The sequence below is a fragment of the Coregonus clupeaformis genome, unplaced genomic scaffold, assembly GCF_020615455.1.
Source record: "Coregonus clupeaformis isolate EN_2021a unplaced genomic scaffold, ASM2061545v1 scaf0150, whole genome shotgun sequence".
Taxonomy (NCBI): Eukaryota; Metazoa; Chordata; class Actinopteri; order Salmoniformes; family Salmonidae; genus Coregonus; species Coregonus clupeaformis.
The window spans coordinates 549,523-570,620 of record NW_025533605.1 but is presented as its reverse complement, the minus strand read 5'-3'; the positions used below and the strand labels follow the sequence as shown (position 1 = coordinate 570,620).

At 46.5% G+C, this 21,098-nt stretch overlaps 2 protein-coding genes across 4 annotated transcripts; both read right to left on the bottom strand.

Moving 5' to 3' along the window:
* Window positions 1-707: 707 nt before the first annotated feature.
* On the bottom strand, window positions 708-2,559 carry smim12 (small integral membrane protein 12). Its single transcript, XM_041845146.2, has 2 exons — window positions 2,476-2,559; window positions 708-1,260 (listed from the first exon to the last, which is right to left on the bottom strand). The coding sequence occupies exon 2, from the start codon at window positions 1,152-1,154 to the stop codon at window positions 876-878; it is 279 nt and encodes a 92-aa protein (XP_041701080.1). The 5' UTR covers window positions 1,155-1,260; window positions 2,476-2,559; the 3' UTR covers window positions 708-875.
* Window positions 2,560-6,904: 4,345 nt separating this feature from the next.
* Window positions 6,905-17,542, bottom strand: LOC121538521 (peflin-like). 3 transcript variants are annotated; one of them, XR_005995201.2, is made up of 6 exons: window positions 17,462-17,542; window positions 15,511-15,868; window positions 12,321-12,476; window positions 9,287-9,430; window positions 7,656-8,209; window positions 6,905-7,604 (listed from the first exon to the last, which is right to left on the bottom strand). XR_005995201.2 is itself a non-coding variant. In XM_041846635.2 (5 exons), exons 1-5 carry the CDS (start codon window positions 17,480-17,482, stop codon window positions 7,977-7,979), a joined length of 912 nt encoding a protein of 303 aa, XP_041702569.1. In that variant the 5' UTR covers window positions 17,483-17,542; the 3' UTR covers window positions 6,905-7,976. The 3 variants fall into 3 exon arrangements, 1 of the variants encoding a protein (XP_041702569.1); XR_006658307.1 differs by having other exon boundaries at window positions 7,707-8,209; XM_041846635.2 differs by having other exon boundaries at window positions 6,905-8,209.
* Window positions 17,543-21,098: the final 3,556 nt, after the last annotated feature.

Here is a 21,098-nt window from a genome sequence, read left to right as displayed (position 1 = left end):
GCTTTGAAAATACACTCTCCAACGGTTAATGTGGTGAACCCGATCACTATGAAAACGGAATAACCAGTAGCCTATATGTGTGTGTGTGTTTATGAGAGAAAGACAGAATCACAAATCATTAATGAGCCGCATGGATATTCAGCACCCTAAAACAAACACTACATCTCCCATGATCCTCCAGTCTCAAACAGATCAGTGCCACCACAGGTGCCCAAGCCAATGACGTCCAAGTATAGTATGATGCCAGTTCTTTGGGCATATGAGTGACAATGGTTGGCTGATGTGTGTATGTTGAGGAGAAGATGATTCAAATCCCTTTGGTTGGCGCCTTCCACGCCAATTATTTATATACACACACTATATGACTGACAGGGGGCGCTGTTCTGAAGCAAACATGCATCCATTTTGGTACACGGCCTCAATTGTAAAAAAAAATATTCTGGAAGCTATAGAAACGCAATTATTGTCTACATTTGTTTTTGCCATATTTATTATATTACAGACACTTTAATAATATATTTTTAAATTATGTGAGCTAAACATAAAATTAAAATATATAACTTTTTCCTTAAAGTATAATTTTTGGAAAGTTCTAAACTTACTGTCCCCACTAAAACAACAAAATACTGAAATACATGTAATTTTCTCCTTGAAAAATGTAATTGAAATACTGTAGAGTTCCATTCATTCCTATGGAGGACTGCTCCTACTGGGGAGTGGCAATATGGCCGACCGGTGGCTCCAAAGCCTCTCAATGGCCATTACATAGCATCAGCAATCCAGAGTTCATATCCATCATTCCACTCCCTTCACCCCTTGATCCAGGACTCCAGGACTAGGGGTGGTGGACACCCGTCAGTCTACCCCAGGCACGGTTAGCTCTTCTCGGGTCGGTTGCGGTCCAGCGCTGCCCGGGGGGTAAACTCCAGCTTCTCTTTGAGACTGAGGACCTGGGTGCTGTCCCGTCCTGTCCCCTCCTCCAGCTTCCTCTCCTCCCTCAGCTCCACGATGCTCTTCTCCTCCCCAGGTTTAGGGATGGTGTCCCCCCTGATGAACCACTCCAGGTGGTACCCCACCGCCCCCACCACGAAGGCCACCGGGAAGGTTATGTAGGGGGCATAGGTCCGCATGGATAGCCATAACACTGGCCACATAATGACTGGAGCTGGGGCTGGGGTGGGCTCACTGGGGCTAGGGTGGGCTCACTGGGGCTAGGGTGGGCTCACTGGGGCTGGGGGTGCTGGTGCAGGGTAAGGTCAGCTGGGGAATGAAATAGAAAGGGGGGGGGGGTTAGTAGCTGTTGTGGTATTTCAGAGTTACAAAAAGGAAACAAACTGAGGGTGACAGTGGCTGCGCCACAACAGTTTTAATTTGGCCACTGCACAGTGACAGAATGAGCATGTTTTCAGCCCAGAGAGGGTTCAACTAGGGAGCTTTAAATGCCTGGGTCTTCCATTGTCTGTAATACAAGGAGAGACGGCATGGTACCACAGGTTTCACTTCAAGACAGACTGTCTTGTTGACCTTTTATTGAAACCAAATGATTTGTTGGTGAACGACTCTAAAATCAGACATGACACATCACCTGAAACTGCACATTAAAACTGGGGCTAGCCTGGCTAGCTATATCTGCAAGTTACTTAGCTAGTTAGTAGCCTGGAGACCCGAAGTTGAATTACACTGGATTCAATGTCAGGCCTAAATGAGCGTTTGGATCAGGAACGTTTCCTCTCGCTGACCTCTACTGGGCAGAATGTTGTGCACAAGATGAAAATACATGAATGAGATGCATGCATACTTCCCGAGCTTGTGCACACGTTTACATGGTTCTGTGCATGTTTCAGGTGATAGAAATTTGAACACACTACTAGCACTTTGAAAAGTTGATGTCATTATACTTTCCTGTGGATATATTGTCTCACATTCCTTCCTGCGAAAGGACTAAATACACAGACAACTGGTAAAGTGAGTTAACATATTATTATATTCAACATTATGGCTTGTAAACGGTCCTGAGTGGAAACTTTCCTGATCCAAACGCTAATTTATGCCCGACATAGAATTCAATGAAATTCAAGGTCGGGTTTCCAGGCTAGCTAGTTAGCTAACTACTTGACTGAGTCACAACCACATGTAGGCCTAAATAGCTAGCTAATAGTTAACAGTAGCTTGTTACAAACTTCTGATTACATAGATAGTTAGTTTTTATATGAGCCGACTGGTTACATAGATTAGCTACCTAACAGTAAAAACCGGGATGTCATCCAGAAGGTAAAGGTAATGGAGTCAACCAATGGACCTAGCTAGCTAACGTTAGCCGTCTACTATAGCTAGTAAACTAAGCTTATTTCCTTTGAAGCTCAGACTTTATTCACTGGTACAACAGTAACTACTGCGCACATTAAATTACAATGTTCACGTTGTGATTCTTATTTTCGTTTTTAAAACATTGTTCAACAACAAGAACTGACTCACCTTCGAAAACGTGTAAAATGCGCAGTAACTTCCGTGTGACTTGATAACCCCGCCTCCAAAGGATTTTGATTGGTTCTACACGGGAACCTCATATCCAATCCTTAGACCGCAATCAAAAAGTGTTCCTTTGAGCTAGGGCGACACTCAGCGGTCATAGGGATAGGCCAACATTTTATTGCAGAAAGCCTGCAATATGAATATGATACTGATTTCACATAGGATTTCACATATTTAGCCTGTAATACAAATGTGGCAATGTTTATATGACCCCCGTACAAAAAGGCCAATTTTTACCACATTCTTGACTGCATACACCATTCATACCTCCCATGTGCATGCCAGGGACAAATCAAATCAAATCACATTTTATTTGCCACATGCGCCGAATACAACAGGTACATTACAGTGAAATGCTTACTTACAGCCCTTAACCAACAGTGCATTTATTTTTAATAAAAAAGTAAAATAAAACAACAAAAAACTGTTGAGAAAAAAAGAGCAGAAGTAAAATAAAATATCAGTAGGGAGGCTATATATACAGGGGGGTACCGGTGCAGAGTCAATGTGCGGGGGCACCGGCTAGTTGAGGTAGTTGAAGTAATATGTACATGTGGGTAGAGTTAAAGTGACTATGCATAAATAATTAACAGAGTAGCAGCAGCATAAAAAGATGGGGTGGGGGTGGGGGGCAGTGCAAATAGTCCGGGTAGCCATGATTAGCTGTTCAGGAGTCTTATGGCTTGGGGGTAGAAGCTGTTGAGAAGTCTTTTGGACCTAGACTTGGCGCTCCGGTACCGCTTGCCGTGTGGTAGCAGAGAGAACAGTCTATGACTAGGGTGGCTGGAGTCTTTGACAATATTGAGGGCCTTCCTCTGACACCGCCTGGTATAGAGGTCCTGGATGGCAGGAAGCTTGGCCCCAGTGATGTACTGGGCCGTACACACTACCCTCTGTAGTGCCTTGCGGTCGGAGGCCAAGCAGTTGCCACACCAGGCGGTGATGCAACCAGTCAGGATGCTCTCGATGGTGCAGCTGTAGAATTTTTTGAGGATCTGAGGACCCATGCCAAATCTTTTCAGTCTCCTGAGGGGGAATAGGCTTTGTCGTAGTAGTGGTGTGCAGATGTAGATGGGCTTCTATTTTAATAAATCAATTATTAATTCGTTTAGGCGGGTCCTAAGAAAAACAAGACTAATAAAAATGTATTTTTAGTTGAATTAGGCCTATGTTATGGGTCTGTGCAGCCATGGCTGTGCCATCCAAATGAAATCAATAGTTCATTAAACAGTCAACACACACATACAGTATTTTATAGTAAGAATATCATGGGATATAACAGAATAAAATACACATTTTCCCCCACACAACTTGTCACTGGAATGCTGTCATATAAAAAGTGATGTTTTCAAACAGAGCCTAAACCCAAGCTTTTTTGATCGATGTTTAATCTCTTGCCTGCCCTCACTCCGCTTTGTTAGGGGAGCAGGCATAGGGTCTTACCTTCATCATAATGCCGATAGAAAATAAATAGCAGCCCTGTTTTAAAAAGCATGTTTCCCTCCTTCATATTTCACAACCTCAGCAGGCTTTTGGAGTTGCCTATATATCCGATGGAGCAAAAATAATTAGCCTACACTTGATTTAGGCTACATGTTTCTGATCAGTGATAGATGAGCAAACAAATTATTAGCCAGAAAACAAATAGCCTATACAGACGGAGATTCGGTGAAGCGAAATCACATTGATTGATTATCAGACAAGTCAGTGAAATCACAGGCTTTTAGTGGTCCTCTGTAACTCAATTGGTAGTGCATGGCGCTTGTAACGCCAGGGTAGTGGGTTCGATCCCCGGGACCACCCATACGTTACAAAAAAAATTATGCACACATGACTGTAAGTCGCTTTGGATAAAAGCATCTGCTAAATGGCATATTATTATATTTTAGTCGGGAGTAGACCTAGGCTACTAAGCGACTGAAGAGCAAAAATAATCCACTTGTTAAACTGCATAACATGGCAAAATGTTCTAATAAATGAGTCAACTAGACAAGATGATCGTGGGCAGCACTCACCTCAACTTAGCTAACATTTCCCCAGCCTTTATTGTAGCCTAAACAAAAAAATCTGACATTAATTGATTTATCAAGAGGAGTCCCACGTTTGTCTCAAAGGAGCGCGATGGCGCTGTCCCAATTAAAAAGGTGCTGAAATTATCTATACTGAACAAAAATAAACGCAACATGCAACATTCTCAGTCAATTGACATAAATTCATTAGGCCCTAATCTATGGATTTTACATGACTGGGAATACAAATATGCATCTGTTGGTCACAGACACCTTAAAAAAAAAAAAAAAAGTAAGGGTGTAGATCAGAAAACCAGTCAGTATCTGGTGTGACCACCATTTGTCTCATGAAATGTGCTACATCTCCTTCACATAGAGTTGATCAGGCTGTTGATTGTGGCCTGTGAAATGTTGTCCCACTCCTCTTCAATGGCTGTTCGAAGTTGCTGGATATTGGCAGGAACTGGAACACACTGTCCTACATGTCGATCCTCGATCCAAAGCATCCCAAACATGCTCAATGGGTGACATACAGTGCCTTGCAAAAGTTTTCATCCCCTTTGGCGTTTTTCCTATTTTGTTGCATTACAACCTTTAATTTAAATGGATTTCTATTTTTATTTCATGTAAATGGACATACACAAAATAGTCCAAATTGGTGAAGTGAAATGACAAAATAACTTCTTTCAAAAAATTCTAAAAAATAAATAACGGAAAAGTGGTGCATGCATATGTATTTACCCCCTTTGCTGTGATGCCCCTAAATAAGATCTGGTGCAACCAATTACCTTCAGAAGTCACATAATTACTTAGATTGCACACAGGTGGACTTTATTTAAGTGTCACATGATGTCAGTATATATACCTGTTCTGAAAGGCCCCAGAGTCTGCAACACCACTAAGCAAGGGGCACCACCAAGCAAGCAGCACCATGAAGACCAAGGAGCTCTCCAAACAGATCAGGCACAAGGTTGTGGAGAAGTACAGATCAGGGTTGGGTTATAAAAAAATATCCGAAACTTTGAACATCCCACGGAGCACCATTAAATCCATTATTAAAAAATGGAAAGAATATGGCACCACAACAAACCTGCCAAGAGAGAACAGCCCACCAACACTCATGGACCAGGCAAGGAGGGCATTAATCAGAGAGGCAACAAAGAGACCAAAGATAACCCTGAAGGAGCTGCAAAGCTCCACAGCGGAGATTGGAGTATATGTCCATAGGACCACTAAGCCGTACACTCCACAGAGCTTGGCTTTACGGAAGAGTGGCCAGAAAAAAAGCCATTGCTTAAAGAAAAAAAGAAAAATAGGCAAACACGTTTGGTGTTCACCAAAAGGCATGTGGGAGACTCTCCAAATATATGGAAGAAGGTACTCTGGTCAGATGAGACTAAAATCAAGCTTTTTGGCCATCAAGGAAAACGCTATGTCTGGCGCAAACCCAACACCTCTCATCACCCCGAGAACACCATCCCCACAGTGAAGCATGGTGGTGGCAGCATCATGCTGTGGGAATGTTTTTCATCGGCAGGGACTGGGAAACTGGTCAGAATTGAAGGAATGATGGATGGCGCTAAATACAGGGACATTCTTGAGGGAAACCTGTTTCAGTCTTCCAGAGATTTGAGACTGGGACGGAGGTTCACCTTCCAGCAGGACAATGACCTTAAGCACACTGCTAAAGCAACACTCAAGTGGTTTAAGGGGAAACATTTAAATGTCTTGGAATGGCCAAGTCAAAGCCCAGACCTCAATCCAATTGAGAATCTGTGGTATGACTTAAAGATTGCTGTACACCAGCGGAACCCATCCAACTTGAAGGAGCTGGAGCAGTTTTGCCTTGAAGAATGGGCAAAAATCCCAGTGGTTAGATGTGCCAAGCTTATAGAGACATACCCCAAGAGACTTGCAGCTGTAATTGCTGCAAAAGGTGGCTCTACAAAGTATTGACTTTGGGGGGGGGGGGTGAATAGTTATGCACGCTCAAGTTCTGTTTTTTTGTCTTATTTCATGTTTCACAAAAAATATTTTGCATCTTCAAAGTGGTAGGCATGTTGTATAAATCAACTGATACAAGCCCCCCCCAAAAAAAATCCATTTTAATTCCAGGTGGTAAGGCAACAAAATAGGAAAAATGCCAAGGGGGGTGAATACAGTGGCTTGCGAAAGTATCTGTTGAGTATGCAGGCCATGGAAGAACTGGGGCATTTTCAGCTTCCAGGAATCGTGTACAGATCCTTGCGACATGGGGCCGTCTTAATATGAAAGGGATATCATATAAATGTGTCTTAATATGAAAAGGGCCGTCTTAACATGAAAGGGATATCATACAACAACAAAAAAGCTGGCATTTCAAGCAAGATTTGAACAGTTTAATAGAATACAATTTCAAGTTATGGCACTAAACAATACATTTTGAAATACACAAATTCAAAAGAAAGATTGGTCCTGAATTTAACTATCGAATGGCTGAAATAATAATAATAATCAACAGTCATAACCATCATAGCCACCAGCGGATAAGGTAGTGGTTTAGAGTGAAGTGTGGTGTCAAAATAATAACACTGGTTCTGGCGCATTGTTCGAGCGTACCGAGTGTCAACTGTTACCCAACAATACTTTGGGCTGGTTTCCCAGACCCAGATTAAGAGTTTCCCCAGGACTAAAAAAAGACATTGTCAATTGGGAATCTCCATTGAAAATGCTTTTCTAGTCCAGGATGAGGCTTCATCTGGGTTCAGGAAACTGGCCCTATGAGATTGACACTACACGTTTAACTGGCACATCAAGTTCTACCATGCAAATCAAGCCCTGTAGTTTACATATTAAGGATGCTTGCGAGCAAGTTTGCAGTAGGCCTAATATTTATTTATATATATATATATATATATATATATATATAGGTTATTGCTTTTATTGATACAACATTATAGGTTAGCTTGTCTACTGCAGTCAAACTGAAGTATTTTACCATAAAGAGACAGAGTGATTAATCATATCGCATATCTCCTCCCTCTCGTCTCCTCAATTTGACTCATTTGGCCTCCATCACACCACCTTGATTTCAGGGTGTTGGCTTTAGGTGGACCCTTGCCTCCATCACACCACCTTGATTTCAGGGTGTTGGCTTTAGGTGGACCCTTGCCTCCATCACACCACCTTGATTTCAGGGTGTTGGCTTTAGGTGGACCCTTGCCTCCATCACACCACCTTGATTTCAGGGTGTTGGCTTTAGGTGGACCCTGGCCTATTATTACTGGCTGGCACAGGAGGCTGGCGAAGGGAGGACAGCTCAAAATAATGTTTGGAAGGGAGTAACTGGAATTTGATAGCATTCCATTTATTCCATTCCAGCCGTCACTATGAGCCTGTCCTCCCCATTTAAAGTGCCACCAGCCACCACTGGGAGGTGGATATTACCATTGTCCCTCACATGAGTCTGTTGACGGTGGTGGAGAGGAAGTCTTCATAGCTCATGCGTATGTTTCCCGTCATGGCGGAGTCTTTCTCCCTGAAGGCCTGCGTCATGCTCTGTAGCTGTGTACAGACCTGGATGAAACAGTCCAGCTGCATTGAGCCAGGACGCCCAGACCTCACAGCGTACTTGGCCGCTATAGTCTCAGTGAACTGGGGGCTCAGGTTGTATCCCATCTGGGACAGGGCTGGAGGGAGAGAGAGAGAGAGGGATGGGGGAGGAAGGAGAGAGAGAGGGATGGGGGAGGAAGGAGAGAGAGAGAGAGAGGGATGGGGGAAGGAGAGAGAGAGAGGGATGGGGGGAAGGAGAGAGAGAGCGAGAGCGAGAGAGCGCGAGAGAGAGAGATAGATTAAGACTAGAACATAATGTTTTTATTCATTTTCTCTATCTATGTCTTCTGCATACATTGCCATCACAGAGAGTTTTCACTAAGTCATGCATTGACGTCATTGGGAGACGAAGTGAAAATTCAACTTAAGTGGGAATTAGGATTCACTTCATACTGAACACACGCACGTGTACACCCCACCCACACACCTCACCTTGGAGTCCAACACACACACACCTCACCTTGGTGTCCCACCCACACCTCGGAGTCCCACCCACCCACCCACACCTCACCTTGGTGTCCCACCCACACCTCGGAGTCCCACCCACACCTCACCTCGGTGTCCCACCCACCCACCCACCCCTCACCTCACCTTGGTGTCCCACCCACACCTCGGAGTCCCACACACACCTCACCTTGGTGTCCCACCCACACCTCGGAGTCCCACCCACACCTCACCTCGGTGTCCCACCCACCCACCCACCCACACCTCACCTTGGTGTCCCACCCACACCTCGGAGCCCCCACACCCTCACCTCGGAGTCCCACCCACCCACCCACACCTCACCTCGGAGTCCCACCCACCCACCCACACCTCACCTCGGGAGTCCCACCCACCCACCCACACCTCACCTCGGAGTCCCACCCACCCACCCACACACCTCACCTTGGTGTCCCACCCACCCACCCACACCTCACCTTGGAGTCCCACCCACACCTCGGAGTCCCACCCACCCACCCACACCTCGGAGTCCCACCCACCCACCCACACCTCACCTCGGAGTCCCACCCACCCACCCACACCTCACCTTGGTGTCCCACCCACCACCCATCACCTTGGTCACCCACCCACACCTCACCTTGGTGTCCCACCCACCCACCCACCCTCACCTCGGTGTCCCACCCACCCTCACCTCGGTGTCCCACCCACCTCACCTTGGTGTAGCTCAGTACCACTGATGCAGCCGGAGCGGTCGCGGTCGTACTGTTGGAACAGCTGTCTCCACTGCTGCATGAAGACCCACAGGGCTGAGAACCCAAACAGGTCGATACGACCACACTTGGTCTTGTCAAACATGTCTGGGATAAACAGGAGAGAAAATACATTCATTCCCAGCAGGTCTACAGCTTAATGGGTTGTCTTGGTAACAGGTCTACAGCTTAATGGGTTGTCTTGGTAACAGGTCTACAGCTTAATGGGTTGTCTTGTTAACAGGTCTACAGCTTAATGGGTTGTCTTGTTAACAGGTCTACAGCTTAATGGGTTGTCTTGGTAACCGGCCTACAGCTTAATGGGTTGTCTTGGTAACCAGCCTACAGCTTAATGGGTTGTCTTGGTAACAGGTCTACAGCTTAATGGGTTGTCTTGGTAACCGGCCTACAGCTTAATGGGTTGTCTTGGTAACCGGCCTACAGCTTAATGGGTTGTCTTGGTAACCGGTCTACAGCTTAATGGGTTGTATTGGTAACAGGTCTACAACTTAATGGGTTGTCTTGGTAACAGGTCTACAGCTTAATGGGTAGTCTTGGTAACAGGTCTACAGCTTAATGGGTTGTCTTGGTAACAGGTCTACAGCTTAATGGGTTGTCTTGTTAACAGGTCTACAGCTTAATGGGTTGTCTTGGTAACAGGTCTACAGCTTAATGGGTAGTCTTGGTAACAGGTCTACAGCTTAATGGGTTGTCTTGGTAACAGGTCTACAGCTTAATGGGTTGTATTGGTAACAAGTCTACAGCTTAATGGGTTGTCTTGGTAACAGGTCTACAGCTTAATGGGTTGTCTTGTTAACAGGTCTACAGCTTAACGGGTTGTCTTGGTAACAGGTCTACAGCTTAACGGGTTGTCTTGTTAACAGGTCTACAGCTTAATGGGTTGTCTTGGTAACCGGTCTACAGCTTAATGGGTTGTCTTGGTAACTGGCCTACAGCTTAATGGGTTGTCTTGGTAACCGGCCTACAGCTTAATGGGTTGTCTTGGTAACAGGTCTACAGCTTAATGGGTTGTCTTGGTAACAGGTCTACAGCTTAATGGGTTGTATTGGTAACAGGTCTACAGCTTAATGGGTTGTCTTGGTAACAGGTCTACAGCTTAATGGGTTGTCTTGGTAACAGGTCTACAGCTTAATGGGTTGTCTTGGTAACAGGTCTACAGCTTAATGGGTTGTCTTGGTAACAGGTCTACAGCTTAATGGGTTGTCTTGGTAACAGGTCTACAGCTTAATGGGTTGTCTTGGTAACAGGTCTACAGCTTAATGGGTTGTCTTGGTAACAGGTCTACAGCTTAATGGGTTGTATTGGTAACAGGTCTACAGCTTAATGGGTTGTCTTGGTAACAGGTCTACAGCTTAATGGGTTGTCTTGGTAACAGGTCTACAGCTTAATGGGTTGTCTTGGTAACAGGTCTACAGCTTAATGGGTTGTCTTGGTAACAGGTCTACAGCTTAATGGGTTGTATTGGTAACAGGTCTACAGCTTAATGGGTTGTATTGGTAACAGGTCTACAGCTTAATGGGTTGTATTGGTAACAGGTCTACAGCTTAATGGGTTGTATTGGTAACAGGTCTACAGCTTAATGGGTTGTATTGGTAACAGGTCTACAGCTTAATGGGTTGTATTGGTAACAGGTCTACAGCTTAATGGGTTGTATTGGTAACAGGTCTACAGCTTAATGGGTTGTATTGGTAACAGGTCTACAGCTTAATGGGTTGTATTGGTAACAGGTCTACAGCTTAATGGGTTGTCTTGGTAACAGGTCTACAGCTTAATGGGTTGTCTTGGTAACAGGTCTACAGCTTAATGGGTTGTCTTGGTAACAGGTCTACAGCTTAATGGGTTGTCTTGGTAACAGGTCTACAGCTTAATGGGTTGTCTTGGTAACAGGTCTACAGCTTAATGGGTTGTCTTGGTAACAGGTCTACAGCTTAATGGGTTGTCTTGGTAACCACACAGGGGACTTGTATGCTTATTGTCCTCTCTCATGGAGGATATAGCTGCTCTGCAGACAATGGGAACGTTGAGAACAGGTCAATGGCTGAAGTTAAGTGCTTTTATTTCATTTTCACAATCCCTTTCTCGAGAGTTACTGTCAGGTACATTTATGTTCTTAGGAAAAGTACAGATGTCCTTTAGTGAATGGGGAAATTTTGGTTGGTAAAAACCCAGTGAGGAGTCAATAGTATCTGACTATGATAGAATAGTATGGAGTCAATAGGACAAGTCTTTTACATTTACATTTTAGTCATTTAGCAGACGCTCTTATCCAGAGCGACTTACAGTTAGTGAGCGCATAACATTTTCATACTGGCCCCCCCGTGGAAAACGAACCCACAACCCTGGCGTTGCAAACGCCATGCTCTACCAACTGAGCTACAGGGGACTATGACTATGACAGAAGAGTATGGAGTCAATAGGACAAGTCTATGACTATGACAGAAGAGTGTGGACATGCCATTCACACTACAGCCACGCACATACCATTCACACTACAGCCACGCACATGTCATTCACACTACAGCCACGCACATACCATTCACACTACAGCCACGCACATGTCATTCACACTACAGCCACGCACATGCCATTCACACTACAGCCACGCACATGCCATTCACACTACAGCCACGCACATGCCATTCACACTACAGCCACGCACATGCCATTCACACTACAGCCACGCACATGCCATTCACATAAAATGTGATACGTGTGACTTGAATGAGTGAAGATTTGAACACTTAGCCCAAGTCTTCACTCTGTCCTAGCTGTTAACAGTACGATGGCTGAGTAGTACAGATGTGAATAGCACAGTTTTGAATTTCTGACTCAAAGACCATCATCATCACCACCATCCACCTACATGTCTTTAATTCCGCCTCTCTCCATAACTTCTCCAACACTCCACTCTTCCCCTCCCTCTCTCACTCTCTCTGTACACCTCCCTCTTTCCACCCCCTCTCCCTGTTTAACTCACTGATCATCATAAGGCAGGTCTCGTCGTTGAAGGCTGACCAGTTGGAGTTTACCAGAGCCTGTTTCAGTTCCTTTAGAGTGATGGAACCGCTATGGTCTGTGTCGACTGTCTGGAACCACTGGTATGCTTCTGGGTTCACCCCTGGTGGTATGTTACCTAGGGAGAGGAGAGAGGGACGAGAGAGGTTACCTAGGGAGGAGAGGAGAGAGTTTACCTAGGGAGGAGAGAGGTTACCTAGGGAGGAGAGAGGTTACCTAGGGAGGAGAGGAGAGAGGTTACCTAGGGAGGAGAGGGGAGAGGGACGAGAGAGGTTACCTAGGGAGGAGAGGAGAGAGGGACGAGAGAGGTTACCTAGGGAGGAGAGGAGAGAGGGACGAGAGAGGTTACCTAGGGAGGAGAGGAGAGAGGGACGAGAGAGGTTACCTAGGGAGGAGAGGAGAGAGGGACGAGAGAGGTTACCTAGGGAGGAGAGGAGAGAGGGACGAGAGAGGTTACCTAGGGAGGAGAGGAGAGAGGGACGAGAGAGGTTACCTGGGGAGGAGAGGAGAGGTTACCTAGGGAGGAGAGAGGGACTAGAGGTTACCTAGGGAGGAGAGGAGAGAGGGACGAGAGAGGTTACCTAGGGAGGAGAGGTTACCTAGGGAGGAGAGAGGTTACCTAGGGAGGAGAGGAGAGAGGTTACCTAGGGAGGAGAGAGGGACGAGAGAGGTTACCTAGGGAGGAGAGGAGAGGGACAAGAGAGGTTACCTAGGGAGGAGAGGAGAGAGGGACGAGAGAGTTTACCTAGGGAGGAGAGAAGAGAGGGACGAGAGAGGGTTACCTAGGGAGGAGAGGAGAGAGGGACGAGAGAGGTTACCTAGGGAGGAGAGGAGAGAGGGACGAGAGAGGTTACCTAAGGAGGAGAGGAGAGAGGGACGAGAGAGGTTACCTAGGGAGGAGAGGAGAGAGGGACTAGAGAGGTTACCTAGGGAGGAGAGGAGAGGGACGAGAGAGGTTACCTAGGGAGGAGAGGAGAGAGGGACGAGAGAGATTACCTAGGGAGGAGAGAAGAGAGGGACGAGAGAGGTTACCTAGGGAGGAGAGGAGAGAGGGACGAGAGAGGTTACCTAGGGAGGAGAGGAGAGAGGGACGAGAGAGGTTACCTAAGGAGGAGAGGAGAGAGGGACGAGAGAGGTTACCTAGGGAGGAGAGGAGAGAGGGACGAGAGGTTACCTTGGGAGGAGAGGAGAGAGGGACGAGAGAGGTTACCTAGGGTGGAGAGAAGGACGAGAGAGGTTACCTAGGGAGGAGAGGAGAAAGAGACGAGAGAGTTTACCTAGGGAGGAGAGGAGAGAGGGACTAGAGAGGTTACCTAGGGAGGAGAGGAGAGAGGGACTAGAGAGGTTACCTAGGGAGGAGAGGAGAGAGGGACTAGAGAGGTTACCTAGGGAGGAGAGGAGAGAGGGACTAGAGAGGTTACCTAGGGAGGAGAGGAGAGAGGGACTAGAGGTTACCTAGGGAGGAGAGGAGAGAGGGACGAGAGAGGTTACCTAGGGAGGAGAAAAGGACGAGAGAGGTTACCTAGGGAGGGGAGGAGAGAGGGACGAGAGAGGTTACCTAGGGAGGAGAGGAGAGAGGGACGAGAGAGGTTAAGGGTTAAGGGTCGCTACAGGTCTTTCTGTCCGTCGCTACAGGTCTTTCTGTCTGTCCGTCCGTCTCTACAGGTCTTTCTGTCCGTCTCTACAGGTCTTTCTGTCCGTCTCTACAGGTCATTCTGTCCGTCTCTACAGGTCATTCTGTCCGTCTCTACAGGTCTTTCTGTCCGTCTCTACAGGTCTTTCTGTCCGTCGCTACAGGTCAGTCTGTCTGTCCGTCTCTACAGGTCTTTCTGTCCGTCGCTACAGGTCTTTCTGTCCGTCTCTACAGGTCTTTCTGTCCGTCGCTACAGGTCTTTCTGTCCGTCTCTACAGGTCTTTCTGTCCGTCTCTACAGGTCTTTCTGTCCGTCGCTACAGGTCAGTCTGTCTGTCCGTCGCTACAGGTCTTTCTGTCTGTCCGTCGCTACAGGTCTTTCTGTCCGTCTCTACAGGTATTTCTGTCCGTCTCTACAGGTCTTTCTGTCCGTCCGTCGCTACAGGTCTTTCTGTCCGTCCGTCGCTACAGGTCTGTCTGTCCGTCGCTACAGGTCTGTCTGTCCGTCGCTACAGGTCTTTGTCTGTCCGTCGCTACAGGTCTTTCTGTCCGTCTCTACAGGTATTTCTGTCCGTCTCTACAGGTCTTTCTGTCCGTCCGTCGCTACAGGTCTTTCTGTCCGTCCGTCGCTACAGGTCTGTCTGTCCGTCGCTACAGGTCTGTCTGTCCGTCGCTACAGGTCTGTCTGTCCGTCGCTACAGGTCTGTCTGTCCGTCGCTACAGGTCTTTCTGTCCGTCTCTACAGGTCTTTCTGTCCGTCTCTACAGGTCTTTCTGTCCGTCTCTACAGGTCTTTCTGTCCGTCGCTACAGGTCTTTCTGTCCGTCGCTACAGGTCTTTCTGTCCGTCGCTACAGGTCTTTCTGTCCGTCTCTACAGGTCTTTCTGTCCGTCTCTACAGGTCTTTCTGTCCGTCGCTACAGGTCTTTCTGTCCGTCTCTACAGGTCTTTCTGTCCGTCGCTACAGGTCAGTCTGTCTGTCTGTCCGTCGCTACAGGTCAGTCTGTCTGTCCGTCTTTCTGTCCGTCGCTACAGGTCAGTCTGTCTGTCCGTCCGTCTCTACAGGTATTTCTGTCCGTCTCTACAGGTCTTTCTGTCCGTCTCTACAGGTCTTTCTGTCCGTCTCTACAGGTCTTTCTGTCCGACCCAGACTGTGTATATTCATCATCCCCAGAGACAGAAAGAGAGAAGGACAGAGACACCCTGTGTGAATTATTGGGTACTCTGTATTATGTACTCACAGAGTACAGTAAGGTGTGGTTCACTAGAGGAAACTCTATGGAGGCAGAGAGACCCTGTCGGAACCCTTGTCTTAGCTACTCAGTATCACAAACACGTTTGTTTCACTAATTGATTCCCGTTCAAAATCCTGTTTTCCCTAACCGCTAACCCTTAAGCCTAAAATAGCCTTTTTCCTTGACCAGCGAAACGTTTGCATTGTTTTACTATCCTTGTGAGGACTTCTGGTCCCCACCAGGACTTCACCAAACCACACAGTGAAAACTATAACACAGTAACTGACCTGCTGGAGACTGCTGTCCATAGGGCCCTCCCTGTGGTTGTCCTCCGTACCCCCCAGCATAGGGCCCTCCAGGGGTCTGTCCTCCTCCGTATGGGGCCCCCGGTGCTCCTCCAGCCTGCCTCCCCTGTCCTGGGGACCCATAGCCCCCTCCTGTGGCGGCCGCTCCCCCGTACGGGGCGTACCCCGATGGGCCAGAGCCTCCATACTGTCCTGGGGGTGCGGAGGGGGGAGTGGTGGTCCCGTATGGAGATCCGTGGGGAGGGGGGCCACCAGGTGGAGCGCTAGCCCCGTATGGAGCACCAGGGGGTGGGTGTTGATGGGGGAAGTTAGCCCCTCCAGCTGGTCCTCCTGGATAACCCTGGAGAGAGGGATGGTGGGAGCGAAGTCGAGTTTGGTTAATATGATAAACACAATCATAACATAATAGCCTAGGCTGCTGTTGATTCCCTTCTCTATTAGTAAAGCAGCAAGGAGCCTACTGTGTCTCGAAATGCAACTATCACCATGTTGCCTAAATATCCCAAGGCAAACTATACAACACAATCACCTGATACTGATGATCATCATGCCAATATAGCCCACTATACACAACTGAAACAAGACATTGGACTCTACCTGTCATTATTGAGCAACATTATACCACTAAAGCACAAGGACTAGGCCACAGCCTAACACATGTAGCCGCAGGGGCAAACTTTGCCCAATATTGGACTAAAGGAATCTAACGTTACTCTTTATAGTCCAAGGAACCTTGCATGTTCTGTTTAAAGGCAAATTGGTTCTGGAAGCCAAAACGGTCAAATACTCCATCTAAACGTGAATCGATTCTCAATTGTGTTCCGGTTCTAGAAACATAAGCCCTCTACTTTCCTGTCACATCCAAGTAACTTCACAAATACAACATACACATTTACTGTACAGTGTTTTAACCGGTTTTAACACAGTTGTAGCCGTCTGTATTTTTCAGCGACAACACGTCTGTGTCTTCTGTCTTCCGTTTCCACACAGGTGTTGAGAAGCAGATAGCTAATTAACACAGGTAGTCGCCTGTCTTCCGTTTCCACACAGGTGTTGAGAAGCAGCTAGCTAATTACCACAGGTAGTCGCCTGTCTTCCGTTTCCACACAGGTGTTGAGAAGCAGCTAGCTAATTAACACAGGTAGTCGCCTGTCTTCCGTTTCCACACAGGTGTTGGGAAGCAGATAGCTATTTAACACAGGTAGTCTTAACACTGTCTTCCGTTTCCACGCAGGTGTTGAGAAGCAGATAGCTTTTTAACACAGGTAGTCGCCTGTCTTCCGTTTCCACACAGGTGTTGGGAAGCAGATAGCTATTTAACACAGGTAGTCTTAACACTGTCTTCCGCCCTTTTCTGTAAACACCAGCTCTAACATGGAGATATGGCCGTGTGGCTAACTCTATAAAAGGTGTGTAGTAATTTAACCTTTTTTGTCTTTTGAAAATGTTGTCTTGCTGATATTAAACGTAGCTCAAGCGCTGCGTGTTAATGTTTCCCACAAGCGTCGGGGCTCGTTGAACTAAACTCCCCTGGTCAGAAGATGCTATCGTCAAGAGGCGCTAAAGCACTTAGCGGTTACGGCCAGGCTAAAGCTATGCCTAGTTGTTATTGTTACAATGTAGCAAAAAGGCAATTGTTTCAAGGGACAAATTATGCTTGCTATATAATACATTTGCAACAGTGTATCACTATGCTAGAACACAGAAACAGGTTACATTGTTAACTAGCTACATGTTTATACGCGTCTTGCTAAAGGCTAGCTGCTGTAACTTTTTTGTAGCAGTCAATAATAGGTAATACCGCAGTCCACTCATTTCACCACTGCAAACGACTACACACAAAAGGAATAGATGGACATATCATAACGCACAATAGTAAAGAGCTATTATATATGTTTAAAATAAATATCAAACCAGGATAAGGTATATTTACCTGGCCGTAGTGGAAACTCATTTCGAAAAGAACTTCGATACCCACGTATCCGCACTGAATATATCCCCAACCCCACCTTCTCGAAGCGGATTGGCGCATTTTGCTTGTCAGTCAAAACCACACCCACGTCCAACGCGTCTGATTGGTCGAGAGAGTGGAACCAAACGATGACGGTGGAACTAATGAGTCATACCGAAACTACATGACAATATGAATCAGTCGTCATCACACACATATACATCTAATCAAATCAAAGTGTATTGGTCGCATACACAGTTTTGCAGATGTTATCGCAGGTGCAGCGAAATGCTTAATGTTTCCAACTCCAACGATGCCGCAATATCTAGCAAAACTTAAGAAATTAAGACATTTCAGAACGAGCAATATAAGAACGAGCAATGCTCAGAGTACGGAATATAAATACATGTGTATGTATGTGAATGGTGTGTATGGATAGTATATGAAATAGGAAAGGTGTGTGAGGCAGTCGTTATATGGGATGAGCCATGACTAGAATAAAGTGGGTAACAGTATGTAAACCTTATTAAAGTGACCGGTGTTCAATGACTCTATGTAGGCTAAACAGGACTGTTAGGACAGCATTCTCTAAGGTGCAGGGTAGAGTACCTACTGGTGTCCATTTTATTAATTGTTCAGCAATCTTATGGCTTGGAGGGTAGAAGCTGTTAAGGAGCCTTTGTGACCTAGACTTTGCACTCCGGTACCGCTTGCGGTAGCAGAGAGAACAGTCTATGACTTGGGTGACTGGAGTCTTTGACAATTTTTTGGGCCTTCCTCTGACACCGCCTAGTATATTGGTCCTGGATGGCAGGAAGCTTGGCCCTAATGATGTACTGGGCCGTACGCACTACCCTCTGTAGCGCCTTACGGTCGAATGCCTTGCAGTTGCCATACCAGGCGGAGATGCAACCGGTCAGGATGCTCTCGATGGTGCAGTTGTATAACTTTTTGAGGATCTGGGGACCCATGCCAAATCTTTTCAGTCTCCTGAGGGGGAAAAGGTGTTGTTGTCGTGCCCTCTTCACGACTGTCTTGGTGTGTTTGGATCATGATAGTTTGTTGGTGATGTGGACACCAAGGAACTTTAAACTCTCGACCCGCTCACTGCAGCCCTGTCGATGTTAATGGGGGCCTGTTTGACCCTCCTTTTCCTGTAGTCCACGATCATCTCCATTGTCTTGCTCACATTGAGGGAGAGGTTGTTGTCCTGGCACCACATGGCCAGGTCTCTGACCTCCTCTCTATAGGCTGTCTCATCGTTGTTGGTGATCAGGCCTACCACTGTTGTGTCGTCAGCAAACTTAATGATGGTGTTGAAGTCGTGCTTGGCCACGCAGTCGGTGAACAGGGAGCACAGGAGGGGACTAAGCACACACCCCTGAGGGGCCCCCGTGTTGAGGATCAGCATGGCAGATGTGTTGTTGCCTACCCTTACCACCTGAGGGCGGCCTGTCAGGAAGTCCAGGATTCAGTTGCAGAGGGAGGTGTTTAGTCCCAGGGTCCTTAGCTTAGTGATGACCTTTGTGGGCACTATGATGTTGAACGATGAGCTGTAGTCAATGAACAGCATTCTCACATAGGTGTTCCTTTTGTCCAGGTGGGAAAGGGCAGTGTGGAGTGCAATTGAGATTGCGTCATCTGTGGATCTGTTGGGGCGGTATGCGAACTGGAATGGGTCTAGGGTTTCCGGGATGATGGTGTTGATGTGAGCCATAACCAGCCTTTCAAAGCACTTCATGGATACCGACGTGAGTGTTACGGGGCGGTAGTCATTTAGGCAGGTTACCTTCGCTTTCTTGGGCACAGGGACTATGGTGATCTGCTTGAAACATGTAGGTATTACAGACTCAGTCAGGGAGAGGTTGAAAATGTCAATGAAGATACTTGCCAGTTGGTCCGCGCATGCTCTGAGTACACGTCCTGGTAATCTGTCTGGCTCCGTGGCCTTGTGAATGTTGACCTGTTTAAAGGTCTTGCTCACATCGGCTACGGAGAGCTTGATCACACAGTCGTCCGGAACAGCTTGTGCTCTCATGCATGCCTCAGTGTTGCTTGCCTTGAAGCGAGCATAAAAGGCATTTAGCTCGTCTGGCAGGCTCGCGTCATTGGGCAGCTCACGGCTAGTCCGTAATAGTTTGCAAGCCCTGCCACATCCGACGAGCGTTGGAGCTGGTGTAGTAGGATTCAATCTTAGTCCTGTATTGACGCTTTGCCTGTTTGATGGTTCGTCTGATTCTCACCAGATGTGTTGCCTTCTCACGCTATTCAAACCCATAATCGAATAATGAAGCTCTCTTATAGATTACACGCTGCAAACAAATAATCTGAACTAAAAACTAGTGATGGGGAAACAAAGCTTCCTGAAGCATTGAGGCTTTCCAGCCAATTGTGTCGAAGATAGGTTCATTGCTTGAGGCTTTGATCAACACAGTGAACATTAGTGGCACCTGATGGTCAAAATAATTTTGAGCAGCCAAATAGTTGAAGTCCCACACCCAGTAGCGCGTGCGCAGCATAGCCTTTTTGTCTTTTCAATCAATACCAAACCAATCAGGTGGTTGTTCGACAAAACAAAAATTCGGACGCCATTGATCACGTGCATCGGCACACTGCTTTGAAGGAAACTGCTTAGAGATTTCGACACACGCCTCGGACCTCCGGTATCAAACGTAACATCACTACTAAAAAACAGGAATTTCTGTGCGTACTTGACAATCTCTAATCAATATCCAAAAACAGGCCACTTTTTTTTTTCCACAAACCTGACCCTCACCATATTCTCTCTTTTGTTGCACCAATGTGAGCGTGGAAGGGAAACAGTGTTGCAGTAGTCTAGTCTAGTATAGAATAATGACAAGCCAACCAACCGTGTGTTCACATTGCCCTAAAAAAGGGAACTGGACCACGGAATTCAAACGAAGCGAACTCAGACAACGAGATCCAGATGGTCTCAGTTCGGTTTGGGGGCTTTTTTTGAGTGTTCACACAATTACTGCACCAAGTTCACAAAAATGTGTTGAAATGGACCAAGTGTGAAAACAGGTTCAGTGGCGACCCGTCATTCAGGGCAGGTGGGGCAGAAAAATAAATAAAAATAATCTTTTTTACTTTCTTGATTAAGGCAGCTGACACAGACACACACACAGACACACACACACACAGTGTGTAAAGCTGTCATCAAGGCAAGGGGTGGCTACTTTGAAGAATTTCAAATATAAAATATATTTTGATTTGTTTAACACTTTTTTGTTACTTCATGATTCCATATGTGTTATTTCATAGTTTTGATGTCTTCACTATTATTCTACAATGTAGAAAATAGTAAAAATAAAGAAAAATCCTTGAATGTGTAGATGTGTCCAAACTATTGACTGGTCCTGTACTGTACATACATACACACGTATAAAAACATACTGTTTTTTTTTTTTTAGCTTTAGTTTTTTTCACACCCTGATCTGTTTCACCTGTCTTTGTGATTGTCTCCACCCCCCTCCAGGTGTCACCCATCTTCCCCATTATCCCCAGTGTATTTATACCTGTGTTCTCTGTTTGTCTGTTGCCAGTTCGTTTTGTTTCTTCAAGTCTGCCAGCGGTTTTCCCTCTTGCTCCTGTCTTT

What these genes read in the sequence shown, in the direction of transcription:
- LOC121538521 (XM_041846635.2), bottom strand. Translation starts at nt 17,482, where the DNA reads ATGAGTTTCCACTACGGCCAG. An exon ending in TGAGTTTCCACTACGGCCAG is followed by an intron (nt 15,869 to 17,461) that starts GTAAATATACCT and finishes CCCTCTCTCCAG; the next exon opens with GGTTATCCAGGAGGACCAGC. An exon ending in GACCTGCCTTATGATGATCA is followed by an intron (nt 9,431 to 12,320) that starts GTGAGTTAAACA and finishes TGTTTATCCCAG; the next exon opens with ACATGTTTGACAAGACCAAG.
- smim12 (XM_041845146.2), bottom strand. Translation starts at nt 1,154, where the DNA reads ATGTGGCCAGTGTTATGGCTATCCATGCGGACCTATGCCCCCTACATA.